The following is a 12867-nucleotide window of genomic DNA, read 5'->3' as shown; positions in this document are numbered from 1 at the left end:
CATTTAACCCTAAGTGCAATTGTTAGTCTTTAGTATGAAAGAATTCAGTTATTATCTCAGACTGCATTAGGTGGCTGCTGCTAGAGCGAGTGTTTGGGTGAGGTTATAAGGCACCTAACTTGAAGATAGGAACCATGGCTTATTCGTCTTCATATCTCCGTTGCCTAGCATAGTGTCTACACTAAGAAGGCCTTATTAAATCCTATGTGAATGAGTGAATTAAAGCATGAATATATAACAATGCCAAGCATTATGCTATGTTATCTTGATATATAGGAGCTTTTTGAATCCTTACAGCAGCTCTGTAAATTGGGGCAAATTACAGACACACAGGCAGTGAATAGTGTAGTCAGGGTACAAACCTAGATTGATTGGATTCCAAAGGCCATTCATTGCCTTTTTTACCAAACTGTTTTAACATCTTCAACTCTATAAATGAAGTAGTTTTATCTGTCTTCAGATGCCCTTGGTAGAGCTAAGTAGGAGAAGCCAACAAGGACCCAGTTTTCTTCCTGACAGTGCTACCAACAAGTAGTTTTCTGAGCCAACAGGGGAACAGAGAGGCAATTTAAAGTGACATATTCATCTGAGTTTTAGAGAAGATTAGAAAATAAGCTTCTACATGCAGAGAAATCCCATTTTTAAGATTTCACTCCCTAATTTTAAATTTGTTGTCATTCACAAGTTAAGATCATTTTTTCTTTTTTTATTGTATTGAGAATTTTTCTGTTCTTTACTTGAAACCATGTGATTGACCTCAGAGTTGGGAAAGATGTGTTAATTGGGACATTTAGAAGAGAGCCTTGCAGAACCAAGTCATGATGACAGCTACAATGTTACAATCCTAGTACTTTCTGTTTTATTCACTTACTATTTAAAAATTCAATAGATAGTGAAATAATTCTTGGCAGCATTTCAAAAATCAGAAAACCACGAGAAAATTATATGGCCAGAACCTGTGGTCCAATAAATAGCCAGACTGAGTAAATATGGTTCGCCTAATCTAAATTTTAGCTGAGATTTTGTATAGCTTGATATATTGTGTTTGACAGCAATTAATTGGCATGATATGAAGAGTATTCTATAATTCAAGGTATCCATATTCCACATTAAAAAAGTTTTACTGTATTAAATTACTTTATAATCTTGTTGCCAAAGTATATCCTTTTATATATTTTCAATCAACTCAACAACCGTAATAGAGTGCTTTTTACTGAATAATTAATCCAAATGAAAGTATGAAAATTTAATTTGCTTTTAACTAACTTTGTTTTAGGATTATGACAATGTAATGTAACATTTGTTGTCTTTGTTTTTGCTTTTCATCTGTTCTGCCTTTACCAGATTGCTCCCTCCACAATTTCCTCAGGAAAAACCAGTGATCAGTGTTTATCCACCAATACGACATCACTTAATGGATAAACAAGGAGTATATGTTACCTCTCCATTAGTAAACAATGTATGTATATGGTATAATTTATTTCAGAGTAATATAACAGGTGTATTACTTTTCTACTAAGTATTTTATAAATCTAAAATGCATTTAAAATCTCATTTTGTAATTAGTAATTTTTAAAAAGGTTTTTCACTATATGTAATAGATAATACTGATTTGAAGGTTGTTTTTCAGTGGTGAGGACCTGTTGATGTTAGAACTTTGATTCACAATAGATCTTCCACAGTTGTTAGGGAGGGATAAAATTCAAATATCTCTTACAGTTCTTGGGATATGTATATGATTGATTAATGTGAAGGACTGTAACTTAAATGTACTTTCAGTATTTACTTTTGAAACTTCAAATTATTGTAAATAGTGAAGTGTGGAAATATTTCAGCTCCATTATTGATTAAATAGACCTTTAATATGATTTATGGTGTTGATTCTATAAGAAAATAGTATAGGTTGTGGATTGCTAACATGTTCATTTGACACGATATCCTTTGCTTTTCATTTAACTCTTGCAAAAGTGGGTTTAAGATTAAGTTTTAAAGTGACATTATCCTGATAAGACTTTAGTCTTTTTCTGAAAGTGATTTTGATCATCCTGTTTTACTGTATTACTTTCAGTTTACAATGCACTCGGATCTTGGAAAAATTATTCAGAGTCTGTTGGATGAGTTTTGGAAGAATCCTCCAGTTTTAGCTCCTACTTCAACAGCGTTCCCATAGTAAGTATATTTATAACAAAAATGTTAGTATATATTTATTTTCATTTATTTTTATCAAAGTAATCAAAATATAGTTTAAGAATGCAAATGATGTTAAAAGGTAGTCCTCTGCTTTCCACCTCCCCGCCCTCACACAGATACATTCATACTCCAGAGGCAACTGTGTTTTCTTCTTTTAGCTGCTTCTCTATTTACCTTCATCTTTCTGAATAATATAAACATAGTGCTATCTCTTGATTCTTTCATGTTAGATATTATCTATTGTCCTCTTATTATGATTGATGAGGAGTTATCATTCACAAACCTTCCTTTTTCCTCATCCTCTCAGTGAGGTTATATCATGAGTTTTACTTAAGTTCATGTTTGGTGTTTTCATTACTTTGACTCGCTAAAAATTCCGTTGCTGAGCCAAGTACTTTATTGTGATTACATTTCCCTTATGATATAACTTTTTGCTTTTTTGCTTACTTCCATTTTCCATTGGTTTCATTTTCTTAGATCTTTTTAATTTTCCACATCTTTCAGCAGCTCTGAAAAATACCTTTCAAATTGTTTTTTCACATCATCAAACCTGTCAGGTAATCTCTAGGTTCTGGTTTTTTTTCCCCTCGCAGACATTGCTTCATTTTTTTGCCTCTATCATAATTAGTTTCTCTCTATGACTGCTGCACAGCTGTCATCCTGGGATTTCCCTTTGCCACTTTCCCATATTGGATTCTCCTTTTCCTGGATCCTGTTTTTCTTTTTCTCAGGCTATTTCCTAGTTTCTTGCTTGACTGTCTCCTAATAGCTTCCTGAGTAAAAGTATGTTCCAGTTACTAAGGATGAAATAACAAATTATCTTAAAACTGTGGCTAAAATAATGACAACATTTATTTGCCTTGTGACTCTGCAGTTTGGTTAGGGACTAGTGGAGATAGCTTGGTTTTGCTTCCCTTTTGCATTAGCTGGCATAGCTTGAAGTCTAGGGGTTGTAATCATCTGAAGGCTCACTTAATTCTCATGTCTGGCAGTTAATGTTGGCAGAACCTTAGTAAAGGCTATCAGCTGAGACATCTATATATGGCCTCTCCACGTGGCCCAGGCTTCCTCACAGCATGGTGATTGGATTCTAAGGGCAAGCATCTCAGGAGAGAGCAAGCCAAGTGGAAGCTGCATTGCCTTTTATGATATATCCCTGGATGTCACTCAGCATCATTTCTGCTGCATTCTGTTTGTAAAGTCAGTCACCGAGTCCCACCCAGGTTCAAAGGGGAGGGGAAGTAGACTCCATCTCTTGATGGGGTGGCAAAGTTCAAGTAGAGCATGTGGGACTAGAAATCTGGTTGTGGCCATTTTGGAAAATATAATCTGCCACAGTTCTCCTGGCTACAAGAATTCACATCTCTCCTATATGCAAAAATGCACTCAAACCTCCTCCCCTAAGAACTTGCAGAGTTCGTCACATTACAGAATTAAGCTCATATTCAGGGTCCAGGGTTATAGCATCTAAATCAGGTTCAGGTACAGATGAGGTTTCTCAGGTGTGTTCCTCAAGTACAATTCGTTTTGATCTGAAGACAAGTGAATTAAAGAGACGGGGTAGCTGTCCCTCACACACCCATCATACAACAGTAGAACAAGCCTAAGATAACCACTATAGACTCTTTCACTCAAAAAGGGAGAAAATGGGAGGCACACAGGAGACACCATCTATAGCAATTCTGAAATCCACCTGGGCCCATGTTGCCATTGCTTTGATTAGGACTTAGTCTTACTTTGTGGGAATGATTCTTCACAGAGTAGTTCCGGGTTCTTGGTTTTGCCTTCTTAGTAAGTCTTCCTGTCCATAATATGTAGCTCTTGTTTGCAGGTGAGTAGATTTTTCAGCCTGCTTCGTGCTTATGGAAGTTTAAGGGTCCACTGGCCTCTTTTCATTTGATACTCTCTCTCTCCCTTTTAGACCAAGATGATGCAATTCTTTAAAATGTTTGTAGTTCTCTTATGAATTCTTTTTTTCATCTGTTTCTTTAGACAAAGCCAACACCACAAGTCTGCAAATTAAACCACTGGGCTTCCTGTTAGGCTGCTGAGACAACTCCCTTAAGATTCTTAGCAGCCCTAGGCGGCCTTTTGTCTTACTGGACAGTTCTCTGAGGCACTGCCTCAGTTCTTTTAGAGATGTTTTAACAAAGGGTCTTTTAGCCAGCCTGGGTTTGATCTTTTCTTTGAAGCTCTTTCTTAATTTGAAATCTTAGAGAAGCTGGGAATGAGAGACATTTTTATTTTCAAACCCAAGAAGTCATGTCTCTATATTTAGCAGTTCTTTCTTTAATTTCTCTCTCTTCTGTCACATTTTACTGTAGCCAACTAGAAGTCAGGTGGCACCTTTAACGCTGCCTGGAAGTCTCCTTAGCTAATCATCCGACTCACTAGGTGCATTTTTTATTTCCCACAGTATTGCAGGCAACATTGTTGGTAAACTTTCCACTCATACATAACAAAGTTTGCCTTCCATAACAGTTTCCTCACTTTCCTCTAAGTGCTCATTGACCCCTTCTCAGAGGCCCATCAGACTTCTGCTAACAGTCTCCTTGAGGCCTTTCAGTCTTTCGCACTCTCCTGAGGGTACATGTAGCTTTCACCTCAGTCCCAAAGTCACTCCTACGTTTTAGATGTTTTTTTGTTACAGCAGCATTCCACTTCCAGGTGCTAAAATCTGTTCTGGTTGCTAAGGCTTCATAACAAATTACCCACAAAATTAGGCTTAAAACAGTGAACACATTTATTTTACTCACTAATCTTCAGTTCAGGCAGGGTTCTTCAGAGAGCTCTTGTCTGCTCTGCTTGTCAGCAGGCTCTCAGCCTGCCCATCAGAGGCCTTGCCTGGGGACGTCTGCTGGAAAACCTCGATGTGGCCTCTCTGTGTGGCTTGGGCTTCCTCACACATAATGGGTGCGTTCTGAGGGTGAACATCCTGAGAGAGAGTTGTGAGAAAGTCATATCACTTTCTGTGACTTAGCTGCTGAGGTCATCAGTGTCACTTCTGCTACATTCAGTTTGTTGAGGCAATCAAAAAGTCCTGACGGGATTCAAGGGGAGGAAAATAGGCTTTTCTTCTTGATGGTGGAGTGACAAGGTTCTGGAAGAGTGTGTGGGACCAGAAATATTGCTGTGGCCGTTTTTGGAAAATATAGTATGCCACAAGATGCTTGGAAGATAAATTTTGAGACTTTTTTTTTTAATCTGCAAATGTCTTTAATATGACCTCATGCTTAATAGTTGATACAGTTCAAATTCTAAGTTGAAGTGGTTTTCCACTCAGAATTTTGAGGGTAGTGCTCTCTTGTCTATATATAGGCTTCTGTTGTTGCTAAGATGTCCAGTGCCATTTTGATCCTTTATAATTTTTTTTTATCTTTGGTATCTGAAACTTGCCTGATGGTGCAACTTGTTGTTGGTCTTTTTATTTCCTCTTCCCAGAATATTTATTAGCTGTATTGCCCAGTCCTTCTACTTAATTTCAAGAACTTTTTCTTGTTCAGAAGTCAGGAGGCAGGGCCGGCCCCGTGGCTTAGCAGTTAAGTGCGCACGCTCCGCTGCTGGCGGCCCGGGTTCGGATCCTGGGTGCGCACCGACGCACTGCTTCTCCGGCCATGCTGAGGCCGCGTCCCACATATGGCAACTAGAAGGATGTGCAGCTATGACGTACAACTATCTACTGGGGCTTTGGGGGAACAAAAATAAATAAATAAAATTATTAAAAAAAAGAAGTCAGGAGGCATCTTTAACTCTGCCTGGAAATCTGCTTAGCTAGATTATCCAGTTCATTAGGTACATCAGCCCCACCCCTCATCTTTGCCCTCCTGTGTCTGTGTCCTGGAGTCATGAGCCTCACTGATATTCTTTATCTAAAAGCTATATTTCCTATCTTATCTCAGGTTTGGGTTAGATATGAACTCATTCACCTTATTTGAAAATACAAGCCAACGAGTTTACTTTTTTCCATTTCAAAAAGTTCTGTGACACAGTGCACATTATTAAAAAGCAAATTTGATGAATTTCTTACATTATTTTATAGGTTGTACCTGCTACTGAGGTCAAAATAAAGCAAATTGGTTCAAAATTATGAAGACTTTAATTCAAGGATAGTATGAATATTCTCTCATGTTGATCATATTGTTTCTAAATATATCTACACATATCACTATGTGTAGCCATCCTTTGAAATAAACAAGCTTACTAAAAAACTTTTTTTAACTTAATTTTTTCAAACAATCATATATTCACTTGGCTGAAAATTCAAAAAGTATAAAAAAGTATGGGGTGAAAAGTCTCCCTGCCACTTCTTTTTTATATAACAAGACTCGTATTGGTGGATATTTTCATTGTTTCTAATCTTTCCTAAAAGGCCCACCCTTCTTTACCCTCAGTGCTGCAGTGAATAACCTTAAAAATAACTTTACCCAAATGCGAGGATATTTGTTGGATATATTCTCAAAGTGGTGTGCACATTTGCAGTTTTGACAAATAGAGCAAAATTACCTTACAGAGTACTTGTACCGATTTCTACTACCATACACAATGCTTACTTCCCCATAGCCATTGCCAACGTAGTATATTATCAAAATGGATTTTTGCCAATTTATAAGCAGAAAATGATGTTAGTATAATTTTAGTTGTATTTATCTTACTGACAGTGAAGTTGAGCATCATTTCCTATGATTTAAAGATGTTTTTCTTTCCTTTTCTGTAACCTGTGTGTTCTGTCCTATTCTCCATTTTGCTGTTTGGTTGTTAGTCTTTTATCAATTTGTAGGAATTCTTTATATATTAGAAACATTTTTCCTGTGTCTGTGATATGAATTTCAAATGTTTTCCCCCAATTTGTTATTTGTCCTTACTTATAATAGGCTTTGTCATGTAAAGCTTTTTTTTTTTAATATCGTGGAATTTATCATTATTTTCTCTCATGACTTCTGAATTTGGGATCACAGAAAGTCTTGTCCCACCCTAAGATATAATTTCCTAATTATTTCTTCTAGTTCTTTTAAGATTTTTTTTTTAAACATTTAAGTCTTTGCTCCTTGTGGGTTTTATCCTACTATAAATATGAGGATCTGGCTCTAATTTAATTTTTTCCATATGTCCCAACACGATTGATTGATCTATCTTTTTTTCACTTACTTCAGATTCTGTCTTTATTATATCCTAATTCTCATATAGTTTGGGGTTTTTCTGGATTTTATATTCAGTTCCATTGGTCTAACTATCCTTTCACCAGTATTATGCCTTAAAAAGGTTTTTTTTAATTATTAAGGTTTTATGATTTGTTTTGCGATGTGGCAGGGCAAATCTCTCTTTACCCTCCTTTTTCAGTTACTTTTCTTTGTATTCATGCTTATTTATTTTTCCATATAAACTTTAGTATCAATATGCATTTCAAAATCTGTGACAAATGTTTTCTTCCAACATAATTCCAACTCATGTTAATTTATGTCATGAAATGAAATAGTTATGCATCACTGGAGGACAGGGATACGTTCTGAGAAAAGTGTCGTTAGGCCCTTTCGTTGCTATGTGAACATCATAGAGTGTACTCACACAAACCTAAATGGTATAGCCTACTATACACCTAGGCTATATGGTACTAATCTTATGGGACCACTGTCATATATGTGGTTCGTCATTGACCAAAACATCATTATACAATGCATGACTGTAATAGTACTCCCGTTAAAAAAAATTGTTTAAGCTGTATATATTTTGGAACATGTTTCAATACTCTGATATGTGTTTTTTCAACACTACCAAGTAATTCTCTAGTTTTCAGCAGACACTGATTGGATTTCCTACAAATTTAACTCAATTCTGATGCTGTCTATCTGGAGATAGTGTCAGATCTCACAGGTAAAGGGCTCAATCTCATAAGACTGCCCCACTTCAGACACCAGTTGAAAATCCACAGGTTGTTACTTATGCTTCTGACCTCTGGCTATAAATCAGAGGTTAACGATGACCCTTCCTCAGATTTGATTAATTTGCTAGAGCAGCTCACAAAACTCAGAGAAACATTTACTTATGTTCACCGGTTTATTATAAAGGATGAATAGCCAGATGAAGAGGTATATAGGGCAAGGTCTGGAAGGGTCCCCAGTGCAGGAGCTTCTGTTCCCATGGACTGTGGTGTACCACCCTCCCGCCATGTGGATGCATTCACCAACAAGGAAGCTTGTCAAATCTTGTTGTTCAAGAGTTTTTATAGAGCTTAATCTGCAGCCCCCAACTTCTCTGAGGTCAGTGGGTGAGGCTGAAAGTTCCAACCTGCTATCATTGGGTCTTTCTGATGACCAGCCCCATCCTGACACTACATAAGGATCCAGCCTAAGTCATGTCATTAGCGTAAACTGGGGTGTTAGGAATAACAGAAGAGATTTCTATCACTTAGGAAATTACCAGGGTTTTAGGAGCTCTGTGCCAGGAACCTGGTCAAAGACCAAATATATTTCTTATTATACCACACATACAAAGTGAAATATTTAGTATTTTATTTAAAACAAACATGAATCTTTTTATCCTTTACACAGTGACTGACCTGTGTAAACTTACTGTACTAATTCAAATATTGGTATTTAGATAATTCTCATCTGCATTTAGGCCTGAATTACCCTAGTTATTTTAGAGTCTGGTTCTCTCGAAATTTCTCTAAAAGAAAAAAACCATTAAATGTAAAATATTTATTATCTTTTTTAGATATAATTGACATATAACATTATAATAGTTTCAGATATACAACATAATGATTTGATGTTCGTATATATTGCAAAATGATGACCACAATAAGTCTAGTTAACATCAGTCAGCATACATAGCTACAAATTGTTTTTTCTTGTAATGAGAATGTGTATGATCTACTCTCTTAGCAACTTTCAAATATACAATACAGTATTATCAACTATAGTAACCATGCTGTATATTACATCCCCATGACTTATTTATTTTATAACTAGAAGTTTGTACCTTTTGACCCCCTTCTTTCATTTCCCCCACCCCCATCCTCTGCCTCTGGAAACCACCAGTCTATTTTCTGTATCTGTGAGCTTGTGGGTTTTTTTTTTTTTTTTTTTTTTAAGGTTCTGCTTAAGTGAGATCATATGGTATTTGTCTTTCCCTGTCTGACTTTTTTCACTTAGCATCATGCCATTAGCATAAGGTCCATCCATGTTGCAAATAGCAGAATTTCCACATTTTTTATGGCTAAATAATATTCCATTGTATATGTACACATTTTCTTTATCCATTTATACATCAATGAACACTTAGGTTGTTTTCATATCTTCTGTTGTAAACAATGCTGCTATGAACAAGGGAGTCCATATATGTTTTTGAGTTAGTGTTTTCATTTTCTTTGGATAAATACCCAGGAGTGGAATTGAGTAGTTTTACTTTTAATTTTTTGAGGGACCTCCATACTGTTTTCCATAGTGGCTGTACCAATTTACAATCCCATCTACGGTGCACAAGGATTCCCATCTACATCCTCACTAGCATTTGTTATGTCTTGATGATAGCCATACTGACAGGTGTGAGGTGATATCTCATTGTGGTTTTTTGTTGGGTTGGTGGGTTGGTTGGTTTTTTTTGTTGTTTTTTTTTTTTTTGCGAGGGGAAGATTCCCCCTAAGCTAACATCTGTGGACAATCTTCCTCCTTTTTTTCCCCTTCCTTTTTCCCCACTCAAAGCTCCAGTACATAGTTGTGTATAGTTGTAAGTTTTTCTGGTTTTTCTCTATGAGCCGCCACCACAACATGGCTGCTGACAGATGAGTGGTGTGGTTCCGCGTCTGAAAACCGAACCCAGGCTGCCGAAGTGGAGCACACCGAACTTTTAACTGCTAGGCCATCAGGGCTTGCTCTCATTGTGGTTTTTATTTGCATTTCCCTCATGATTAGTGATGTTGAGCATCTTTTCATGTACCTTTTCTGTATGTCTTCTTTGGAAAAATGTCTATTCAGATCTTCTGCCTGTTTCTTAGTCGGATTGTTTTTTTGCTATCAAGTTGTATGAGTTTTTTATATATTTTGAATATTAACCCCTTATCAGATATATGATTTACAAATATTTCTCCTGGTTAGTAGGTTGCCTTTTCCTTTTGTTGATGGTTTCCTTTGCTGCACAGAAGCTTTTTAGTTTGATGTAGTCCCACTTGTTTATTTTGGCTTTTGGTGTCAGATCCAAAAATTCATTACCAAGACCAATGTCAAGGAGCTTACTGCCTGTGTTTTCTTCTGGGAGTTTTACAGTTTCAGATCTTGCGACATTTTGTTAACTGTTTTCTGGCTGTTTTGTAGTTCCTCTCTATTCCCCTTTTTCTCTTTTTCTCTTCCTTTATGGTTTGATGACTTTCTTTAGTAGTATGCTAGATTCCTTTTTCTTGATCTGTTGTGTATCTAGTATAGGTTTTTGCTTTGTGGTTACCATGAAGCTTACATATAACAACTTATATTTATAACAGTCCATTTTAGGTTGATAACAACTTAAGTTTGAGTGCATTCTCAAGCTTTACATTTTTACTCCCTTCCCCCATGTTTTTAGTTTTTGATGTCACATTTTATATCTTTTTATCTTGTGTATTCCTTAACTAGTTATTGTAGTTATAGTTGTTTTTACAACTTTTGTCTTTTAGCCTTCATACTAGCTTTATAAGTGATTAGTCCACTACCTTTATTATATATTTACCTTTACCAGTGAGATTTGTACTTTCATATGTTTTCTTGTCACTAATTAGTGCCCTTTCTTGTCCACTTAAAGAAGTCTCTTTGGCATTTCTTATAAGGCCAGTTTAGTGATGATGATCTCTTTGGCTTTTGCTTATCTGGAAAACTCTTTATCTCTCTTTCAATTCTGAGTGATAACTTTGCCAGATAGAGTATTCTTTGTTGGAATCTGTGTTCTTTCAGCACTTTGAATATATTGTGCCACTCCCTTCTGGCCTGCAAAGTTTTTGCTGAAAAATCTGCTGATAGTCTTATGGCAGTTCCCTTGATGTAACTAGTTGTTTTTCTCTTCTGTTTTGCTTTTAAGATCCTTTCCTTGCCTTCAACTTTTGACATTTTAATTATAATGTGTCTTGGTGTGGGTCTCTTTGGGTTCATTTTATTTGGAACTCTCTGGTGTCCTGGATCTGGATGTCTGTTTCCTTTCCCAGGTTAGGGAAGTTTTTAGCCATTACTTCTTCAATAAGTTTTCTGCCCCTTTCTTTCTCACTTCTCCTTCTGGGACCCCTAAAATGTGAATGCTACTCCAATTGATGTTGTCCCATAAGTCCCTTAAGCTACCTTCACTTTTTTAAATTCTTTTTTCTTTTTGCTCCTCTGATTGCATGAGTTTCACTGTCCTATCTTCGAGTTCACTGAACCTTTCTTCCTCTTCATCTAATTTGCTATTGAATCTCTGTAGTGTATTTTTCAGGGCAGTTGTATTCTTCAGCTCTGTGACTTCTATTTGGTGTTTTCTCATATTTCCCATCTCTTTGTTGAGATTCTCACAGTGTTCATCCATTCTTCTCCCTAGTTCAGTGAGCATACTTTGAACTATTTGTTCAATAAATTACTTAATCGCTGTTTCATTAAGGGTTTTGTCCTCAGGTTTTATCTTGTTCTTCTGTTTGGAACATATTTCTCTGTTTCTTCATTTTGCTTGACTCTCTGTGTTGGTTTCGATGCATTAGATAAAACAGCCACTTCTCCGTCCTGAAGGGTTGGCCTCATGTAGATGAACTTTATCATTCAACCCTGCCCTAGCTCTTGATTATCTCTCAAACTTTTGTTCTTGTCCAAGCATCCTGTTATAATCTTAAATATCTCCCAGTAATTGAGAGTGTGCCAAGAGTTGTCAGTGTCCCAAAGGGAAGGATCTGACTCAGCACCTAGATTCAGGCTGATTGGAAGCCAGACCCTCAAGCAGCAGCTTTTGAAGTATTCAAATATATATAGTCCTGTGGGACCACAGTTGTAAACCCTGCTGGCCGCTTGAGCCAGGCGATCTGCAGCTATCCCCTGGGTGGCACAAAAATTAGGACCCCAGATTGTATAAGCTCCTTTCTGGGAGATATCAGTGAGCTATAGCAAGGCAGAGGGAGAGTGAAAAGCTTGCATCCACTGGCCCACATGAGACTGCCTCTGTGGGCCTCCAGGTGTGTGCCAAACCTGAAGCCTGCCCCTTAGGTCAAAGCTCTGGGACAAGCAAATAGGTCTCTTTCACAGAAAGACTGGGGCTGTTTCAGTCTGCCTTCTGTGCAGTGCCCTGGGGTGGTAGCCTGCCAAGAACTGTCTCTCTGTTACAATCCCATGGGACCCTGTCCACCAGAGCCAGGCGATCAAGGGGCATCCCCTGGGCAGCAGCCTCAAAAACCAGGGCACCAGATATGAGTAAGAGCTCCCCTCCAAGAGATACTGGCCCTCCAGAGCACAACAGAGGGAGAGTGTGAAGATAGTGTCTGTCCTCCAAGGTCTCTGGAAAGGATTACAGTTAGCTCTTAGATTTGTGTTTAATTAGAAGTCTGCCCCTCAGACTGCAGCAAATAGGCCTCTTTCACAGAAAGACTAAACTCCCGAGTCTCTTGCCTCTTGCTGTGCCCTAGGGGTGATAGCTATTTAAGAATTCTTTATACATTGGTTACAGTTCTGTGGGACTTGCAAGCATAAGCACTGCTGGCTA

The 12867-nt window shown here is 37.3% G+C and overlaps 1 protein-coding gene across 2 annotated transcripts in view; it reads left to right on the top strand.

The window, feature by feature from the left end:
• VPS37A (VPS37A subunit of ESCRT-I) overlaps nt 1-12867 on the top strand; it is a 42044-nt gene that overhangs the window by 13720 nt on the left and 15457 nt on the right. For both annotated transcript variants that reach the window (XM_087418447.1, XM_087418446.1), the window contains exons 3-4: nt 1345-1459; nt 2069-2169. In XM_087418447.1, coding sequence (XP_087274573.1) covers nt 1345-1459; nt 2069-2169 — 216 coding nt within the window. The remainder of the gene's footprint in view (nt 1-1344; nt 1460-2068; nt 2170-12867) is intronic.

Source organism: Ceratotherium simum, chromosome 28, assembly GCF_057802395.1.
Source record: "Ceratotherium simum simum isolate JZ-2026a chromosome 28, ASM5780239v1, whole genome shotgun sequence".
Taxonomy (NCBI): Eukaryota; Metazoa; Chordata; class Mammalia; order Perissodactyla; family Rhinocerotidae; genus Ceratotherium; species Ceratotherium simum.
Note: the sequence above shows the minus strand (reverse complement) of the source record. Positions and strands in the feature narration are given on the sequence as shown.